The sequence below is a fragment of the Macrobrachium nipponense genome, chromosome 41 (genome assembly GCF_015104395.2).
Source record: "Macrobrachium nipponense isolate FS-2020 chromosome 41, ASM1510439v2, whole genome shotgun sequence".
Taxonomy (NCBI): domain Eukaryota; kingdom Metazoa; phylum Arthropoda; class Malacostraca; order Decapoda; family Palaemonidae; genus Macrobrachium; species Macrobrachium nipponense.
Window position 1 is genome coordinate 19,133,667 of NC_061102.1, and position 22,393 is coordinate 19,156,059.

General features: G+C 41.1%; 1 protein-coding gene across 2 annotated transcripts in view; it reads right to left on the bottom strand.

The window, feature by feature from the left end:
• Positions 1 to 22,393, bottom strand: part of LOC135212561 (gamma-soluble NSF attachment protein-like) — a 265,650-nt gene that overhangs the window by 32,760 nt on the left and 210,497 nt on the right. For both annotated transcript variants that reach the window (XM_064246104.1, XM_064246105.1), the window contains exons 6-8: positions 13,226 to 13,290; positions 12,755 to 12,867; positions 802 to 948 (exon numbers count right to left, since the gene is read on the bottom strand). In XM_064246104.1, the coding sequence (XP_064102174.1) occupies positions 802 to 948; positions 12,755 to 12,867; positions 13,226 to 13,290 (325 nt within the window). The remainder of the gene's footprint in view (positions 1 to 801; positions 949 to 12,754; positions 12,868 to 13,225; positions 13,291 to 22,393) is intronic.

A 22,393-nucleotide genomic window follows, 5' to 3' on the forward strand; every position in this document is an offset into this window, starting at 1 on the left:
CCTGTTAGGTCTGAGCTTAGCTAAATGGACTTTTTTAACACCTACCATTTTCCCTTGTCCCAGTCTTTACACTCATCAGAAGATCAGAAAAAGAGTTAAAAGTGCAAACTTGTCCTCAACACATGCAACACAAAGTATGAGTCATATTTTACAGAAAGGCTGCAAAATCCTAAAACTGGATAAACTAGAATCTGACATAATGCAATTAAAAAATCACAATCAGTAATAAGTCAAAGCTAAGCTAATATAATTAGTGCTACCAAAACTGAATACTTCACAAAACCGGCAAAAACCACAACCATCCGGTGAACCAAAAAATTCCAAGAGGTGCCCAACAACCATGTAACGTCATTAACCAGCAGAAACGAATTGAGCTCTTCAGCTTTGTTGTACTACCTATTCATTCCTGAAAGTGGGTGGGACTATTTACCTACACCCAAAACAAAAGAGCTTTAACGCGAATATCATAATTTTTCAAATTTTGAGCTGCTGTAAGGTTAAAAACTTAAGCTATGTAATTACTTGGTAAGTTACTTAAATAAAAACACCAAATAGTAAGTAAGCAGCAGGACAAAAAGGTCCAGGAAATCAAGAATTCATAGATAAAGACCTAGACCAGATAACAGTTTAGACAGAGATTACAAAATAACATAAGTAATTTCATATATGCTGGTATTGGAAGAGAATATTTTAAAAATTCTTTGTAGTTTGGATGAAAAAAAAAAAAAGTCAACAAGTAGAAAGATAAAATGTAGTATGTAAGTAGTTTTATTTTTATATATACTCGAGATTTCTCCTTACCTGGCTACTCTTTGGTACTGGTAAACTCCTTGCAAGCTTAGCATATTCTACATCCATGTGTTTGATGAAAGGGGAGTTGAGAGCTTTGCGGGCCATGTCTCCATCCTCTTCGTCAAAAGCTTGAATTAGCATCTCCAATGTCTGAACCTAAAAAAAAAGGATCAAAGTTTGTTTAAATAAATTTCCAAGCAGTCAACATATTTGCTTCATTTCAACTATTATATGAAACAAATCTCTTAAATCATACAGTCACCGAGCAACTTACCAACATAGCATAAAATACTCTACTGAAAATGGAGACAAAAGTAAAGACATACAGACTGGAGACCCGTGGTATTTCTTCTTTATCTTAGCACCAAAACCATTCAGCTTGCCTTCTAGAAATTTTGCTATGAATTTCTTTTCCTGTTCCCATCCCCTTCAACATGTTATAATAATGATTGGTGAGTCTGAGTGACTGTGGCTCCTTGAAATATTCATGACCAATTTCTGGAATCTACTTTTTCTTTTTTCAAATACAGAAGCTTGTACACAAGGAGGGCTAGACTTGTGTCCTGTAGGAAACTTGGCTGGTACAAATAGGACATTAGCCTCAGTGCAATGAAAAGGTCCCAAGGCTTCTTGGTCACATCCTCCAGTGAAGCCTAATAGAAGACCTACCCCATTTTGACTTTAATTTCTTGGTACATATACTAGTGAAGGGATTTAGATGTCAGGTATTAAAACCCCATGGCTCTAAGTTAACACTGGTTGACCTCAACCTAAGTACAATATTGGATTTTGTATTGGTACTCCAATATTTGTTTCACTACTGCATTCTATGGGCCACCTCTGAGATACTCATTGGGTGGAGGATGTTAACCCTCTTACGCCGATTGGACGTATTAAACGTCGAGTCAAAATGTCTCCCGTATGCCAATGGACGTATCATACGTCGGTTCAAAAAAGTTTTTTTAAAAAATCGCGGAAAAATACTTATAGGCCTACCAGCCGAAAACTTTTGTATCACGCGCCTTGGGGGATGCTGGGAGTTCACGGATCAAGGCGTTGTTTTGTTTACAATCGCTACGCAGGCGCGCAAGCTCGAATTTCTTTCTTATCGCACTAAAAAGTATCAGTAACACATCTCGGAAATTATTTCGTCACTTTGCCATAAATTTTGCACCATTTTAAATTATCCTTTACATGAAGTATTATATATGAAAATGTGTGCAATTTCATGTAAAATACTATACTCATGATTGTAGCTTTTATCAGTTTTGAAATATTTTCATATAAATAACGATAAGTGCAAAAATTTCAACCTTCGGCCAACTTTGACTCTACAGAAATGGTCGAGAAACGCAATTGTAAGCTAAAATTCTTATATTATAGTAATATTCAATCATTTGCCTTCATTTTGCAACAAATTGGACGTCTCTAGCACAATATTTCGATTTATGGTGAATTTATGAAAAAACTTTTTCCTCACGTTCGTGCGATAACTCTTCCGATAAATTTTTTCGTGCGATTGTCCTAATGTTTGCACCCTTTTAAATTTGCCGTTACATAAAGTTTTATATATGGAAATGTGCGCAATTTCATGCACAATACAACAAAAAACAACCCATGGTTGTAGCTTTTATCAGTTTCGAAATATTTTCATATAAATAACGTTAAGTGCAAAAATTTCAACTTTCGGTCAACTTTGACTCTACCGAAATGGTCGAAAAACGCAATTGTAAGCTAAAACTCTTATATTCTAGTAATATTCAATCATTTACCTTCATTTTGCAATGACTTGGAAGTCCCTAGCACAATATTTCGATTTATTGTGAATTTATGAAAAAAAAAAAAACATTTTCCTTACGTTCGCGCGGTAACTCTTCCGAAAAAATCAGAATTTTTTTGTGCGATTGTCGAAATGTTTGCACCATTTAAAATTAGCTGTTACATAAAGTTTTATATATGAAAATGTGCGCAATTTCATGTAGAATACAACTAAAAATGATTGAAGGTTGTAGCTTTTCTCTTTTTTTGAAATATTTGCATATAAATCACGATAGAAAAAAAACCACGTTCGGTCAAATTTGACTCTACCGAAATAGTTGAAAAACGCAATTGTAAGCTAAAACTCTTACGGCCTAGTACTATCCCGTCATTTTTCTTCATTTTGAAACAAATTTGAAGTCTCTAAAACAATATTGTGATTTATGGTGAATTTTTGAAAAATATATTTACCTTCACTCCGCGCGCCGATTCGCGGCCGCAAGTCTCCGAAATACATACATCGCATTATCCTAATATTTGCTCCTTTTCATATTAGCCTTTTTATAGAGTTTCATATATCAAAATGTGCGCAAATTCATGAAAAATATAATAAAAAATAATTGAAGGTTGTAGCTTTTCCCATCTCCGAAATATGTGCATATAAAAAAATATATATATAAAAATTTTGACATTCGGTCAAATTTAACTCGTCCGAAATGGTCGAAATCTGCAATTCTAATCTAAAACTCTTACAGTATCGTAATATTCAATCATTTGTCTTAATTTTGAAACAAATTGGAAGTCTCTAGAACAATATTTAGAATTACGGTGAATTTTTGAAAATAACATTTTTTTACGTCGGCGCGTTACGAATTCGTACATCATTTTGTGATAATATTTTATTGTTTTACTATGTATTATATATCAAAAGGATTGAAATTTAGTGTACAATACAACGAAAAAAAAATTAACTCGTTAGCTTTGAACCGTTTTTTGCACAGCGTGATTTGAATACAATTATCTATGAAATTTTTTTTTTTCGCTACCATATATCGCATTATTTACATATGATAATGATATTATTTTTCATTTCTGATGATTGCATACTAAACTTCAGGCAATGAAAAAAATATGAGCCAAAAATGAACTCTTAATCTTCAAAACTAAGCGCGCTGTGATTTTTTGAAAAAAATATTTTTTCCGCTTCCGCGCTCACTTCAAACCGGCGCCGGCATACAGGAGAGGTTTTGATTTTTAGGGCTTCGGCGTAAGAGGGTTATCATGTTTTTCTTGTAATGTTTCTTTTAGATTTTCTCCCCGTCACCTCCTGCTGGAAGTTCATAATAAATGTTGAGTGTGAACATGTGATGCCTTGAAATAAACATACAGTGGTACCTTGACCTACGAGTTTAATTCGTTCTGTGGCCGAGCTCGTAGCTCAATTTGCTCACATATCAAATTTTCCTCATTGATAATACTTAAAAAATGCTCTTAATCCGTTCCATCCCTCAAAATTCCACCCCATATTTTTATGTTGCATTTTATTAAATAAGAAAAATACATTTCTAAATAACAAATATTGTATAAACACATAATAGAAAGAGTATGTAAAGATATAACAAGGTTTTATACAGTGTACAGGTAATGTTCAAGTTACAATAATTTGGTTTTACGAGAGACCAAATTGCAATAGCCTAACTTTATCCCATCTTCTAGTTAAATAAGTTCAAAAACAGCAAAAGAGAATGATGAAAGTATTGTTTTAATGTTATATTCGCTGCATAAATGTGTACAGCCATGAACAACTAATTGAGAAAACTTTTTTTGCATGAGAAACAAATTGGATAACAACAACATTCATTTGGCTTGTATTTCAACCATTGTAAGATAGTAAACAATTACCATAGTATTTATAAATTACATTAAGTAGAATAGGACCAAGATATTTTTAAGTAATAACTTTATTCGCTATAGATCAAAGATCAACAAGGAAATACTATACTGTCAAATTTAAACAAAGTTATAGATGAAGCTGAGAAAACTGTTCAAGCTGTTAATGACTTATCGTGCATCGGCAACAAGGATAAACTCCTGTAAAATTATGCAATCAAACATAACCGTACATAAAATTGAGAGAAAATAATTTTAATAAAAACTACTGGGCTTGAAAGAACACATTTTACTTTCGTTTTCACGCCGATAAAAGATAAAAAACGCAAAGATCATATTACGATGAAATAAAGTGAAAATAATGAACGGAATCAAGTAATTTTTTTACTCAATAAACATTCTGCCAACTTAATCTGTTAACGAAAAAATAATTTAGTTCACAATCACGAGATGTATTCAAGTCATATTTCGACTTAAAAACATGTCACAAAACGAAAAATGACCTTGTCTCATATAAGTTAAGTATCTAGATATTCGTTGATGCGAACTAGAAGAAAGAAATTTGCTCAGAATTGAGCAAAATATGGCAAAACAAACAATAATATGAGAATACATACAATATTATTGGATACAATGAAGAAATGTGTAAGTTTTTAAAAGATTCATGGAAAAGATACATATTTATTTTTTCTTCTTTGCTTATCTTAATTTTTGTCACTACGCCATCTACATAGCAGCGGCATCTCGAGCTTGTATCTCAATTTTTTGCTCGTGTAACAAAGCAAAAAATCGACCGAGTAACGATTCGTACCTCGGAAAACTCGTGCATTAATTCACTTGTAGGTCAAGGTACCCCTGTATTGATGATTCTTTTGTCTAATCTAGCTCCTTTTCTCTCAGCTACAAAAGCTTGGACATGAGGAAAGAAACAACAAGACTTGGGTCCTGCATGACATCTGTCTTGGCTAGCATGAATAAACCTTGAGCCACAGGGCAGTGATGTTGGGCCTTTCCTGAGCAAATCCTCAGGCACAACTTAATGAATGATCTGTCCTATCTCTGAAGCAGCCAAATGAATGGAAATTATATTTCATAATAATTTTTAAAGTTTTTACTTTAAGTACATCTACAGTCTAATCATTGAATATCTTCCCTCCATAAGTACATCTACAGTCTAATCATTTGAATATCTTCCCTCCACCTTCCTTTTATTATTTAACTATAGTAATTTTTCCCTTTTTTTTCCTTTACATCTGTCATCCTAGATATTAGGGAAATTCCATATTACTCAGTAATCTGGCCATTTGGCACACCAATGGGTCAATGTAATAAAAACAATGTAAGGAAAACCTCTTGACAGAGGAAAGTCTTATCTGTTCTCTGCACGCTAAAATTTAAGTGTAGTACCTATGTATGTATATGTGGTAGTTTGAGTAAATTTTAAAATCACCTTGGGTTTAGAAAACTAAAGAAAATTAAATCTCTTTACCCTTAACAATACTGAATCAGTAGATAAGTTTGCATATTAATAACACAAATTTACCACTAAAGGATGCTAAGTGGAGACTGAAATTTTTTTTTAAATGCAGTGATGTTAAGATAAGCTTTTGTAATGAATGGAGACAATGAAAACATCTCAAGCTCCACCTTTCTAGTATTGGTAGCATACATAATTTGTGCAAACTCTGATGTCATAACAAAGATACCTAAAGAACAACATATTTTATCAAAATATTGTAGACTTGGATCTTCAATCGCAAAATAACTTTTGATAATGTATGAAAGTGCTAGATATATCACACCACAAAAAAAGATTATATGGTTTTATTCTGTTTTGTCTTGGTTTATATACCTCTCACCCTATAGAAGGAATAAATTCCACCTGTAATTGTGCACAGAAAACTTTGTAACAAGCATTATACTTAAAAATGTTATTGTAATGATACAATTAAGTTTGTTCATACTTACCTGGCAGATATATATATAGCTGTATTTTTCCGAATCCGACAGAAATTTAAACACTTACGACACACGCAGTGGGAGTCAGGTGGTTAGTACCCATTCCCGCCGCTGGGAGGCGGGTATCAGGAATCATTCCCATTTTCTATTCATAATTTTTATTTCCACTGTCTCCTGAGGGGAGGTGGGTGGGTACTTGATTATATATATCTGCCAGGTAAGTATGAACAAACTTAATTGTATCATTACAATAACATTTTGTTCATGAAACTTACCTGTCAGATATATATATAGCTGAATCCCACCTTTGGTGGTGGGAGTAGACAGAATAGAAGATTTTAGGAAACATATATATGCAGATAATTGATATCTTGATTCCTTACCTGTTAGCATAGCTGACTTCGTGGTTACTGCCGCGTAAGTCTGCTTGTGCTACTAGAGTTGCCAGCGAGGTAGAGACCTATATAGCTGGTGCACTCCAGATGATCTGTCAACAGGGGCGAGACCACGACGTGACTAGACCATATTGACCATACCATGAGGGCTAAGAAGTAAAATAAATATATATATAAAAATATATATCACCACCTGACCCACCTAGCCAAAGTTAAGGTGTGTTAACTAAGGCTTAAGAGTTAAGAAGTCACTGTTGTCGGCGACTCAACTACTAAATTAAGAGCTCTTCCTAACCATTTTCTACAGGATAGGATGAGTGGTACTTCTTGCCCCCAAGATTGTGTCCGCAGGACACGTATGGCCCTAGCGAGCAGCAGATCTCATATGCCATCTTCACATCTCGCAGGGAGTGTGAATTGAACACAGAGTTGCTTCGCTAAAACATGGTACTCAGGATGTTGCTGAGTGCCATGCTCTATTGAATGCTTCCGAGGCCGCGCCCTCACCTCGTGAGCATTCAAATCAAAAGATTTCAAATCTTTGTGCAAACACAAAGAAGGAGCTTTTTTGAAAGACCTCCTTAACAATAAAGCCAGGGTGTTCTTCAATATGGGCAAGTCTGGTCTTTTCGGAAAACACTGCAAGATTGTCCGTACGACTTCGACTTTCTTGAGTTTTATGTAGATAAAACTTGAGAGACCTGACAGGGCACAGGACTCTCTCTGGCTCCTGCCCACTAACTTGTGCCATCCTTGCTTCCAAGCTCCTGACCCAAGGACAAAACGGGTTTCCATTCTTAGGCCATAACGAAAAGCTTAGAGAGCACACCGCCTTGTGTTCTCTAAAGCCAAAACTTGTGACGATGGCTTAAAATCTCACTAACCCTCTTTGTCGTATCTAGGGTGGTTAGAAAAATGCCTTCCTGATCACATGCAAGAAGTTAACAGGTAGGAGATGTTCGAATGCTTTGACATCAAGAACTTCAGACTATGTCTAAGTTCCATATTGAAAGCTTCGATCTGGACATGCACAGTCAGTCCGTCTGTACTAACGTCAGGTGACCGACCAGTTGACCAGTCAGACGAATCAAGGACAGCAAGGCTGTACCCTGAAGACCATAAGGCACTATTCTTCGCTGAAGGATGAGTGTTTGGACTGCCTGGGCGATTCAAGCTAAGCAAACCTTGGGGGGTGTATCAACGCAACCCAACGTCGTTAGCGAATCAACTCCTGACTCGAGCTTCTGGTGCCAGGAGAAAGGAGCGAGGAGCAAAAAGGCGATTCAGTCCCGAAGGACGAATGCCTGACAGTCCAACCTGGTCTCATGTTAAACGATCATCGGGGGTGTATAAACGCAACCGACTTCGTCAACAAGAAACTCAGGGCTACTATATGTCTCCTGATCTCGCACGAGTGTCTGACTCCGAGAAAACAGGTGAGACAAAAAGTAGATGGTGAGCGAGTTTCGAGATTTCACAGAACTCAAAGATCGTGAAGGGCTTTGTTGTTTGACAGAAGCAAATCTCTGAGCCCAAAGGCCGTCAACAACATATTTGCGTATTCTTTAATAGTTGTGACTGCCAGCTTATCCCATTCTTCAAACGGAAAGGGAAGACTGCAATCTTATGCTGTCAACATCTCGATAGTCTGAACGTAGTCAGACTCAGAGCGGAGAGGTTATAGGTACCTTTCGTGTTAAAGGAGACAGACTCTCTCGGAAAAGGTCCTTGGAAGGACGTGACCTCTGTGAATCTAGGGTCTTGAAGGCCAACATGGGGCGATTAGCGTCATTGTCGCTCCCTGTGATGATATAAATCATCTTATTACATTTCCTAAGTGATTGAAAAAGGGAAAAGAGACTAAAACATCCATCCCCGTTCAATATCATAGGATGGCGTTTAATGTTACCGCTCCCGGATCGAGAAAAAGGGAGCAGAGAAGAAGAAGCCTCTTCGTCCTCAACCTAGCGAAGAGATGAATGAAAGGACGTCCCTAAAGTCTCCACAACTCTCAACATACTTCTAAAGAAAGATTCCACTCGAAAGTCAGTAGTTGCTGCCTTCGATCGAGACGATTCGAACGGACTTTTGCAATCCTGTAACGAACCTCTAGAGGATCGTTCCATTCTACGCCTGTTGTTATAATAGGCTCTTTCTCGTAAACCCGAACCGGGACCGAGAGAAGATACTTCCTAAGATATGAGAGAGCTGTGGAAGATCAGAGTTGATATGGACCATGGTTCCAAAAACTCGTTTCGAGGACTGGAGGGACGACTGAATTGCTTCCACTTCTTTCAGATTATGATCCAGGACATCTGAAACCCTCTCCAGATGTCCGGCACCTTCTTTCTATCACCTCAAGAGATACTTAACGCACCGAGAGATGTTCAGAATCATTCCTAGATCTTTAATAAAATTTCAGTTTCCCGGTAGGAAAAAACTGTAGAGGTCTGAATTGCAGTCTATTCAGGGAAACAAACTTCTTTAGGAAGAAAATGGTCCCCAGCAAGCTCATCCATTCCCTCACACAGTATGTTTACTTCCCTAATAAGGCTGCGCTTTGCCTAAGCAAGAGAGCATATAATAGTGCAATGTTGTGGTAGACTCGTAGTCCTATACCGTGCGGTAACGAGCACCGAAAGGAGTAAGATATCTCTGTAGAACATATTAAGGCCAAACGAATGCAATGTTTATTCATTCATGTAAGAAATCCCCTCAATCTTAGGCTAAAGTCCGTGATTGTAGGGCAGAGATACAGTTCGTCAGTCAATCCCGCAGGAGAGAGAGAGACGTAACTGCCAGCACAGAGATACGGTTAGTCAGTCAATCCCGCAGGAGAGAGAGACTTAACCTACAGCGCATGACAGCGAACGAGTTGGTACTGGCTCGTTTGGACTGGAGGAGAGGAGTCAGAGGACAGTGACAGCAGCAGCTTACGATCGTCCGTCATCGTCGTCTCTTAACTTTATGCCTGGGTTGCCAGCTACCTATTCTATGAAGAAAAAGGTCCGTTATTTTTAGCATAAAGAGACTCTCAAGCTGGTATATTTAAGCGAAACAGAAAACGCTAAATATACAGATGCGTTTGTGTCGTCAGAACACTACCATACAACGGTAAAAGATAAATCGGAAACTCCTGGAAGGCTGCAGGGAGTAACGATTAAATGTCCTTAAAATGGACCATAGACCTCTCGGTTGCCATCCGAAGAGGTAACTACAGCAAGCGTATATGACTTGAACCAACCAGAAATAAAATAACGCAAGGCAAAATATGAAATTAAATCACAATAAAGTTTGTTCATACTTACCTGGCAGACATATATATAGCTGAATTCGGAAATACAGCTACATACATATCTGACAGGCAAGTTTCATGAACAAAACTTAGGAGAATCGAAGCAGTCAGCTCAAGCTTCTTATGTTATTGGACATAAGCGTTCATTGACGTAGTCTACAAGTCTATTTCTTGTACGAGTCTGCGAATGACGAATGAGAGCTCTTCCGAATCTTGTCAATAAGAGCTTATTCGCTTACGCAATATCAAGTTAATGAGATGTTTGTCAATGAGAACTAACCCATTTACGGGACAAAGAGATATTTTGTCAATGAGGGGATACCCACTTACTTGACAAAACGATAGTATATTGTCAATGGGGGAAAGTCACTGAATTGACAAAACGTAATCCAGGAAGTCGAGCATTTTATTTTCCGATTCCTGTCTCAAACGAGGAAGGGGCAAGAATCCTGTTAAGAGACTGGGGCTTACGTCAGGTAGAACGACGATGTTCAATTCGGCAGCGTAGTCCCGACTAGGAACTAACAAAATCTATCATCTGAAAAGCCCTTTCAGATGGGCTAAAAAGCTGGCAAAATTATCCTGGGAAGAGGAAGAAACTCTCCAACCAGCTTCCTCTCCCGTATCACAACTAATGCCTGCTAAAGCTTAAAATTTATTGGCAGTATGGCAAAGGCAGTCCTGTCTTGCGCTTTCCTGAAGAGCGTACTTTTGATGAGTGCCTTTGCAAGAATCCTACTGAACGTTGCCGAGAGTCCTGACGTGCAGGACATCGAGCCTTTATAACCCGTAACTGCCTTATCGCAAAGTCTTGACTGCGGTAGTGGCAACTTAAATTTATTGGCAGAATGGCAAAGCTTGCGGTAGAGCAAACGAGAACTTCCCTTGAGCTTTCCTTAACTCCATCCACCTATGCGAAAAGCAATATTAATTGACAGAGACCTCTTGAACTCACGAAACCCGATGTCTTGCTGGGTTTCGAAGAAGAAGTTGTCTGTTCACTTTAAGCTTACTCCGAAGCACTGCCTACTTCACATTCTTTGCAGGTGAGGTAGAAGGTATCATCGAAGGTAGAGGTAAAAATTCTTTAAGCCCAAATCTGAAACAAGAGCTTGAAGAGTTCAACAGAAACGTTCAGCCAGGCGACACACCTGGCGTGCGCTGGTGCACGCTCGGCGTCCACTGGAGCGCGCTCGGCGTCCACTGGAGCGCGCTCGGCGTCCATTGGAGCGCGCTCGGCGTCCACTGGCGCGCGCTTGGCGTGCACCCGCGCGCCCCTGGCTTGGGCGTCCGCTCTCAAAAGCTTACTGCTACTATGACTTCTTTTACGTATTTCTCGGTGGAAAGACGGACACGAGTTCAGGCGACGTTCGCCTTCTTACTTCTCACTGAAACGCATAACGAGAGAGAGAGAGAGAGGACGTGAAGCGTCCTCTTCTATAAAGCTTCTATTTAGAGGGCGCGAGTCCATCCGAAAGCTCCAACCCCTGCGCGGGGAGGACGCTTCGGAGGACGAGAAGCAATCCTTCAGGATTCGTGCACGTGCACGCACTTAGGCAGTCTGGGGATTTTCATCAGAAACTGCCGAAGGCACGCCAGATCGGTGGGGGTTCCTCGTAACCCTCCTTCGGCTTTCGACATGCTCTCTCCCTCGTTCTGGGAGTCAAGCAGAGGTCCCGGCCTAGAGGCGAAACGAGGCCGATCTGACGCACCCTCCACTACACAAGGGGTATCACTGCACTTCTGCACTTCACTTTTACTCTCTAAAGCAAGCACTTTCGATTCTAAGTTACGAATCGAAGGAGTATCAGAGAAAGGGCAATTTCTCTACAGACACTGCTTAGGGCCCGAAGGCAACACTGCAGGGTTAGGAGTAACAATTACAGAAGTAGCACTTCACAGCAATGAAGGAGAGCGAGCACCTCTCGTAGACATATACATAGCCCGTAGGCCATACTACAGGGTTATGCAAAATAAAGTCTACAGGAAGGTTAGCAGGTTCACTACCCTGACTTTTGTTACTGATTAATTGCGTACATACGAATCATACGTCTTCCTTACGGAATTAGACATGTTTACTGATTAATTGCGTACATACGAATCATACGTCTTCCTTACGGAATAGACAAAGTCTCACACTCCTTACATGACAAATCTCAACAAAGAAGCAAGACCCATACCCCTCGTACATACCAAGTGCGAATCTACCGAAGCTTTCGGTAGCCACCCCCTATCTTTGCAGACAACCCCGTCTGAAACTAGCCTAACTAGATTCAGATATTTTATGCAAAAATGAATCAAATTCAAATCAATTTAAGATAGCGTATGCCTAGCCACAAATCCAAGTGAATAAATCAAAAGACAATTAGGATACTTAGCGGCAATGAAGTTTCCAAAATCCTAAGACGGAGGTACTGAAAACATGTGTTTTCAGCACCGGCGACAGAAAAATTATGAATAGAAAATGGGAATGATTCCTGATACCCGCCTCCCAGCGGCGGGAATGGGTACTAACCACCTGACTCCCACTGCGTGTGTCGTAAGTGTTTAAATTTCTGTCGGATTCGGAAAAATACAGCTATATATATATCTGACAGGTAAGTTTCATGAACAAAACTGAAAACAAGCATTATACTTAAAAATGGAAAACAAAGTTAATGCATACTTCTTCTACTTCACAGGTAGATCCCCATTCACGGTATGCTTTTTCTGCAGCTACTGGATCTCCTCTGGCTAGCTGCACCAAAACGAGTGCTACGGTCAGTCGGCCAATGGCAGCTGTAAGAAAAATAGCTGGTTCACATCAATGTATTCCTGAATCCTACAAGATTTCATTGATTCACAAGTTTCTACAGAAAACAAGCACTAGCTAGTGGAAGAATTTCTTGACAGTTTTTATAACTGATAATCAAATTTGTAATGCATATGATAGAAGTTATCCAATTACCTGTAATTTTACAAGTTATATGATTCATTTGTATAAGTTTTTGAAAAAGCATACCTTAAATACTACTGACAAGAATGTCAAAATGAGTATAGTAACTGAATATAGCTTCTATAACTAAATGTTTTAGAGCAGCACACACCTGCTTTACTGGGAACCAACTTGTTATAATGTGAAAGAATTAAAACTTACGCATATTCTCTCCAGCCTGGTGGTAACTAATCTCTCGTCTGAGGGAATCAGTAGTGGCATCATATCTAACATGTAAAATACATACAATCATTACCAAAGGACATAAGAGTTCAAGTTGTCTTATAAATTTCAAATATCATAATTGCAAAATGACAATACACTTCGCCTTTGATATGTATGCACTAAACAATATACAATAAATGTACTGCATAGATCCACTTCTCTACTGCATGTATACCCAATGATGCATACAAAAACACACATTACAGACAAATATATAAGGACATATTTAAGAATTTTATTGTAGATTGCAAACCACTGCCTAATTATGTGTGTACCACTCATTTAAGGAGTAGTAATCCTTTGAGCCAGCCCCAAAAGATAGAGTAGGGATACACTTAGCATTTTCTCTCTCCTTCAATTTGTATTTTTTTAAACGTTTGTATATTTATAAAAGAGAAAACTGCCTTACTCAAACAGAATACCAACACTTACAGGAAGCAAAATCTAGCAGAAAATAGAATTCCAGCTGAGCAGACATACACAAGAAAGGTGTATACTTATCTAAATCAGCAAAGTTATCAATCAATATGACAAGATTAATCATTCTTAGTGGTGGCTAATCCTCCTCTAAGTTAGAGAGGCAACATTTAGCACAGGGATATCATAAATGATTTTGAATAACATTTTGACATCTCCACAAAAACCAAAGCAAGGACTAAATACTGTCGAGTCTAGGCTGTACATTAAAAGCTACTAGTAACTCCTTACAGTTGGAAGATTAGCCAAGGGTGGCAAAACTGACTAAGACCACTAAGCAAAAAGAGTGGCTGACAAAGGAAAGGTCTGAGGAATTGGAGACACTAGCTATGAAGTCTGCATTGCCGTAAGGATTAATATTATTCGATGTCTCACAATGGCACATTTAAATAAATTCTCAATACCCAACATAACTAAGAGATGAAGGAGGAAGACTATTACAGTGGATGGGCCAACCTTAAAGGCTTTATTGCCTTGCATACTAAACTGTGAGACATACTGAGAAGCAGTAACAAGAAAATACCAACATGAGGTCACTAAACCCACACCTGTCCCACCACCAGCAGGGAGAGCACACCAGCCCTCTATTTTGTCCTGTCACTGGCTCTACTGACTGAAAAATTGAAGTAATCTCCTTAAAATTCTACATCTGAGAAGGAGACCACTCAACAAGCTCAGGACAAGAAAAATCTTTAGCACACAACTGGCCCCTGTACAAGGGACAGAGCATATAAGGACTAAGGACCAATCAACCACATACACATTCTCATCCAGGACATCCTGTGTTCAGTATTACCTTCTGAAAAAGAACAATCACTCAATCATACAAACAAATATTATCTACAACCCATTCAATCATATTTATATCCACAACCCACTCAATTATGCAAACATATCCCTAACCCAAAGCACACGAGGAAAAGCACAAAAGTCCAGAGGTAAAACTTCAGTAACAACAGCCATGATGAGTTGGCTACTACTTAACTGCTTGCTAACAGATTCAACGACTTATTCATTTATAATAGGAGAGATTCCGATACAGAAAATGAAGGTTTGTATTTTTGTGCTAAGTTGACCTTATGAACCGAGATGCAATTAAATGCAATAATAGGCTTGATACAAAACAATAAGAAATGGGACAAAAATTAATAAGGCATAACCATGACCAAAGACATAGATCTGTGTCATAAAATATGATATTTTTATTTTAAGATAAATTTTTAAATATACATTTATATACATAGCTATATTCTCTGACGTCATGACGTCACGACAGACTTTTCGAAACTCGCGGCAATCGCCGACCGTCAGTCAGGTGATCGTTACCTGTACGCCCTCTAGATAGTTACCTGGAAACCCCAGATTTTCTCGCCCTCTACTCTCTTGAGGGGAGGTGGGTGGGTTTCTAATTGTATATAACTGCCAGGTAAGTATATTTAAAAATTTATCTTAAAATAAAAATATCTTTTTTAAATATGTAACTGACCTGGCAGTTATATGCATAGCTGATTGACACCTTTGGAGGAGGGTCAAAGACAGCAACATCGTTGTAAGGTAACTACTTGATAGGTAATTAAAGATTCTTACCTGCTAAGGAAGCTGACTTGACGAGTACTGCCTCTTTAGTCTGCTCTCCTTAGGAGCTCCAGCTAAGGGATGTGACCTGTGCAGCTGATGAGCTCAAAGGGGTTTGTCGACGGGACGTGACCTCTATGCGATAAAACCACCTATGCCCTTGACATGGGCTAAAACAGGCAAAGACCACCTAACCATCCAATCCTTGCATACAAGAGATTGAAAAAACACACATATACACTAGACTGTTGAAGGTTTCCCCTAACCTTCAACAGACAACCATAAAAATAACATCAAGGGTCTAACATGTAGGATTAGAGGTATCAACTCCTTCACCCAACACCGAGCCAGTGGCTACGAACGGTCCAAGGGTTCTGCAGTCTTCATATACCGTTTCTATTTGTTTCAGATAAAAAGAAGAAAATACGGAGCTGCTCCTCCAGTATGTCGCGTCTAAAATGGCTTTAAGGGACTGATTCTTTCTAAACGCCATTGACGTCGAGACTGCTCGCACTTCATGGGCCTTTACCTTTAAAGCCTTGTAAAGCATTTCATTGCACTCCGTGTGAGCTTCTTGAATCACACTTCTAATAAAGAAGGCTAAAGCGTTCTTTGACATAGGCCTTTTGGGATCTTTAACGGAACACCATAAGTTGTCAAAAGTCCCTCTAACGTCCTTGCACCTGTGCAGATAACACTGTAATGCTCTTACCGGACAAAGAGTCCTTTTCACGTTCCTGACCTGCAAAATCTCCAAGGCTGGGAATCGTAAAAGACCTAGGCCAAGGATTGGATGGAGTTTCATTCTTGGCTAAGAAACCTAAAGTGGTTGAACAAACCGCTTTAGATCTACTAATTCCTACTCTTTTGTCCATAGCTTGAATCTCGCTTACTCTCCTTGCAGTAGCGAGAGCGACTAGAAAAAGAGTCTTCCTGGTTAAATTCCTGAACGAGCTCTCCTGGATCGGCTCAAACTTGTCAGACATTAAAAACCTTAGTACTACGTCCAGATTCCATCCTGGTAGTTGTTCACTCTTTTGTTTCGTAGTATCAAAAGATCTAATTAAGTCGTGAAGATCTTGATTCCTAGACAAGTCCAGTCCTCTATGTCTAAAGACTGACGCCAGCATGCTCCTGTATCCCTTAATTGTAGTAGTGGCTAGACCTACTTTAAGTTTTAAGTGAAGAAGGAAGTCTGCGATCTGGCTCACAGATGTGTTGGACGAGGACACCTTCTTCTCCTTACACCAGTTTCTAAATATCTCCCACTTCGACTGGTAGACGTTGATGGTCGAAGCCCTTCTTGATCTGGCGATAGCTTTAGCTGCCTCTCGCGAAAAGCCTCTAGCTCTAAGGAGCTTTTCGACAGTCGAAAGGCAGTTAGCTGAAGAGCGCGGGTATTCCTGTGATACCGTTTGAAGTGGGGCTGTCTGAGCAGATCTGGAAGCAACGGAAGGGTTCTTGGAACTTCCACTAGCCACTGCAACATCTCTGCGAACCAGTCTCGCGTCGGCCAGTACGGGGCTATCAGGGTCATTCTGGTTCCTTCGGACTGCGCGAACTTCTTTAATACTTTGTGTATCACTTTGAAGGGAGGGAAGGCGTACAGATCCAGTCCTTCCCAGTTCATGAGGAACGCGTCTACTGCTACCGCTTGTGGATCCGGCACCGGTGAGCAGAATGTCTGCATCCTCCTTGTCTTGTTGGTTGCAAACAAGTCTATGGAAGGTTGCCCCCATAACCTCCATAGCAATTCGCATACCTCTAACTTGAGAGTCCATTCTGTTGGCAGGACCTGATTTTTCCGGCTCAAGAGGTACGCTCTGACATTTAATTCTCCTTGTCAACTCTCGTTTGGAGGACGATATTTCTGTCTTTGCCCATAGCAACAGATTCTTGGCTGTCTCGTTCAGAGAAAAGGAGTGGGTGCCTCCTTGTTTCCTGACATACGCTAGAGCAGTCACGTTGTCCATGCTTATTTCCACTACTTTGCCTGCCACACATTCCTCGAATGCCTGAAGAGCTAGAAAAACTGCCATCAGCTCTTTCTTGTTGATATGCCAATTTCTTTCGGTTTCGCTCCATCTTCCCGAAATTTCCCTGTTCCCCAGAGTCGCTCCCCAGCCTAGGTCTGATGCGTCTGAGAACAGTATTAGCTGTGGATTCAATTGTTGAAGTGAAACTCCTTCTCCCAGCTTCGCTGGATCCAGCCACCACATCAAGTCTTTCTTGACCTCTGCTGAAATTGGGAAGGTGTCTGAAAGCCTTTGTTCCTTCCTTTTCCAATTTCTGTTGAGGTAAAATTGCAGAGGGCTGAGGTGCAGTCTTCCCAGTGAGACGAACTGTTCGATCGAGGAAATGGTCCCCAAAAGACTCATCCATTCCCTCGCCGAACATTGTTGTCTCCCCAGGAATTCCTGCACCCGATTCAGGCATCGGTCTTGTCTCTCCTGGGAGGGAGAAGCCCAAAAATCCTGAGAGTTCATCAGAACTCCTAAATAAATGATCGAGCGAGAGGACTCCAGGTGAGACTTTTCCAGGTTCACCACTAGCCCTAGTTCCCGTACTAGGTTCAGGGTTATTTTCATATCCTCCAGACACTGTTTCTTGGAGTTGGCCCTGAGAAGCCAATCGTCCAGATAAAGAGAAATGCAGATCCCCCTTCGTGTAGCCATTTGGCTACATTCGCCATAATAGCTGTGAATATTTGTGGCGCTGTGCTGAGCCCGAAGCAAAGAGCCCTGAACTGGAATACTCTTCCTTCGAATAAGAACCTGAGGTACTTCCGAGAGCTTGGGTGGATGGGGACATGAAAATAAGCGTCCTGTAGGTCTAATGAGACCATCCAATCTCCCGGTCTCAACGCCGATAGCACTGATTGCGTTGTCTCCATCGTGAATTTCGTCTTCATGACGAAGGCGTTTAGAGCACTGACGTCCAGAACGGGTCTCCATCCTCCCGAGCTCTTGGGTACCAAAAACAGTCGATTGTAGAACCCCGGATTCTCTTGGGGTGAAACAGGTTCTATCGCCTTTTTTAAGAGCATAAGCTCTACTTGTTCTTTTAACGCGAATCTCTTGCTGCTGTCCTTGTAATTCGCTGTTAAGTCGAGGGGATCTAAAACTATGGGAAGTTTGGCGTAAAAAGGGATCTTGTAGCCCTCCCTTAGTATCTGAAGGGTCCAGTTGTCCGCCCCTCTGTCCCTCCAGGCTTTCCAAAACAAAGAAAGCCTGGCTCCTATTTGTGTCTGAAGGACTGTCTGATCATGGCCTCCTTTTGGAAGGAAGCTTGCCACCTTTTCTGGAGGGCTTTCTAGAAGTTCCTGACGTCCCTCGGGGCTGCTTTCCTCGAAAAAACTGTTGTGGTTGCTTCTCCTCTCTCGCTCTCTTGGTGGCAAACGAAGAAGGCAAAACCCCACTGGCTGCCTTCGATATTAGGTCCTGTGTGGTCTTCTGAGTCAATGAAGTGGCAATATCTCTAATAATCTCCTGTGGAAAAAGAAATTTTGCAAAGGGGGCAAACAAAAGCTCTGCTCTTTGTACCTGTGTGACCCTTTAGCTGTAAAGGAGCAGAGAAGGGACCTTTTCTTCACGATCCCTGCCGTGAAAATCACTGCCACTTCATTATTTCCATCACGTAAAGCCTTGTCCATACAAGACATCACACTCAGAAGGTTAGAAATGTCCGTTGAATCCTTCTCTTCCACTTTCTTGGCGAGAGCACTCAGAGACCAGTCTAGAAAGTTCAGGACCTCAAACACTCTAAACACGCCCTTCAGTAAATGATCGAACTCTTGCATCGACCACATCACCTTCGCTGCTGTTAAGGCGTGTCTACGATTGGCATCGACGATACTGGAGAAGTCTGCCTGAGAGGAGGCAGGTACTCCCAGGCCCAGAACTTCCCCAGTATCGTACCAAACGCTGGATTTCGAAGCCAATCTTGCAGGAGGAAAAACGAAAGCAGTTTTGCCTCACTCCTTTTTCTCTTTCATCCAGTCGTTCATCTTCGCAAGCGCTTTCTTGGCCAAAATGGAAAGAACCATCTTAGTAAAGGCAGTCTTATTCTGGGTTCTTCCACAAAGGAACTGAGACAGGGGAGAACGAGGTGCTGCGGGCTTGAAATCCGTTTCAAAAAGCTCTTGAAACAGAAGCATAAGAGTCTTATAGTCGGAAGGAGGAACTTGTTCTTTCGTCTCCTCTTCCGAAACTACCTCCAACATCTCCGAAGGTCTCTCTCTGTCTCGTTCCGCATCGGATGATGTAGTTAAAGCCAAAGCTGGAGCGTCATTGGTCTTGATGCGTTCCTTGGCACCAGAAACCGCCGAGGCGTCATGCTTACGAGCGTCGGCATCACGTCCTTCTCTCTCGCGCGCTGGCATCACGCTCTTTGCTCTTACGCGCGCTGGCGTCACGCTCTTTGCTCTTACGCGCGCTGGCGTCACGCTCGGAAGCGTCATGTCCGAGTAAATCGGAAGTGTCCTGGTTGTCTGTGTTCTTCTTGGCGTTGACGCTTCGCGAAGTCTTCATCACTCCCGGGGCGTCAGACTGACGCTTGGGTTCTTGCAGCTTTTCCATAAGTACAGACAGCTGCTGTTGCATATCTTGCAGCATATTCTTGGCTTCATTGTCCCTCGAGGGAGAGGGTAACTCGTCAGATTCGCCCGCACGAACTGCAGCCGGAGGAGTCGATCCTTCTAAGGCTTCCTGAGGACGCTTGGTAGGAAGCTTCCTAGGTAAATCCTCCCAAGTCGAAGGAGGAAGAGGAGCGTGCATCGAAAGCGCTGTCTTGCTCTGTTTAGCTGGTGAGGCTTCCGATGACAAAAACCTCTCCGGAGAACTCCAGTGACTGCAGCCCGGCAGTTGCTCATCTGATGAGACCTCACAAACACGAGGTAATTTCCTCTTGAGAGGACGAGAGGAAGTAGAGTGTCGCCATCCTCGACGCGGGGAGACGTCATCGGATGACGAACCAAACACACTCGACGCGCCTTTTCTACGGCTGTCTGAAGCAACCTTGGAAGCGTCAGCAGGTTTGTTTGAGGGCACGCCCGACCGGATACTAGAGCCTCTCGCCTCCCTTAGACTTTCGACTTTACGTCTCCCATGGGTCCGGGAGCTTGTAAGAGGTCTGGGTCTAGGAGCGCGACAGAACCGATCGGACGCACCCTCCACTACACTGTCACTAACACTAAACTTATCACTTACACTGACTTTAGCACCTGCACTTAAAGCACTTACGACAGTCCAAGTGCGATTGCCCTGCTCAGTAAGAGAGGCAATCTGTTGTCCCATTTTTTCAAGCACCGCTTGAATACCTGCAAAGGTTGAGTCCTTCGCCCCCGACTCTGAGACAGGTTCAGGAGCTGATACTTCTACTAAATTACGCTCAGAAGGAGCAGGGGAAGGAACTATGGGATTATCTACCACTTCCTGATTCGCTGATGAACGGGAAAGGGAACTCTTAGTTATTCTAATTCTATCTCTATCGAGCTTACGGACATACTTGTCCAACTCCTTCCACTCCTTATCATCCAAAATCAAGCACTCATCACATCTATTCTCAAAAGTGCAAATTCTACCCCTACAATTCACACAAAGTGTGTGGGGATCAAGAGAAGCTTTGGGAATTCTAACCCTACACCCCCCTTTACAGCAGACTCTATACACAACTCCCGAGTCCGACATTGTTAATTGAGTAATCCAAAAACAAATCCAAAATCAATCCAAGTCAACAACAGCGAAAGCCAATAAAATACTTCACCCAACGATGAAATACTCTAGTTAGTACGAAAGACCTATCAAGGAGCCCACAACAACGAAGTTGCCGGCTTGGGCGACAGAGAAAATATGGGGTTTCCAGGTAACTATCTAGAGGGCGTACAGGTAACGATCACCTGACCGACGGTCGGCGATTGCCGCGAGTTTCGAAAAGTCTGTCGTGACGTCATGACGTCAGAGAATATAGCTATGTATATAACTGCCAGGTCAGTTACATATTTAAAAATGAAAGAAATATAAGCATAAAAAAATGAAGCAAAATAATTTCAAGGTTTGGAAGCAGAGAGAAGGAAAATTACACCATTAATTTTATAGACCTAACATTATGAGATAAAAAACAGGCTTATGGGATAAGATTAAAAGTGTTTGGAAGCTTAAAGGCACATAATTTACCTGAATGAAGGGCACATCTTGGCATGTGGAAAAATAAATTCTAAGTACCAAGTATCTTTCTTAAAATGCACAACAAAACCTGAAATTCTCACTATATTTTATAGCTAATATTTCTGGGCTCAGTTCGTGTCGCTGCGCGAAATATCCTTTAATCCATTATTTCTAAGGTAAATGTACTAACACATACCAGAGAATAAATAAAATAAAGAAAAGGTCAGTACAACTGACTCGCTCACCCTCCAAGAGGGTGTCGGTATGAACACTATGGCGAGTGAGACCACTACCACGAACCGCTTGCCAATAGAAATCTCCCACTACAAAATCCCCACAAGAGGGGAGCCGACCCACAGAGTGGGCAGCAACTACTACTACTCCATCCCATGCTGCCGACTGCTGCGCCTCTGGTGGCCATCCTTTCAGTTAGCGCACAGCGTATACACGTGCCCTTTTTTGCTCTGTGTTTTTGTGCCCTTTTTTACTGGATTTATTCATCATGGAGCGTACAGCCATTGCAGCAGCTAAGTTAAGTAATCAGTATTTATTGCTATTTGGTTTTTTCCGGCCTTGAGTCAGTATTTGCCGTTTTTTAGGTATAAATACGAGCTCTAGGTCGGAAGCATGGCAGCATGGTTCTGCCTCGTGGCGGGTTCGTTCTTGGTCTTCCATACCCAGAACCTTCCCTTACTTATTACGCTCTGTTATTTGTTATCCTATTTATTTTAAGGGTACAGCCTACGGGGTTTATGTCATGCATGCATGTCTTTTCACCTTGCGTAGGCATCTTCCATCCAGACCCTAGCCACAGCTCTTAGTATCGGCCCCGGCTAGCTTTGAGTGGTAGACTTTCTTTCGGGTTAGTCGTACACTCCTGGATTTTTTC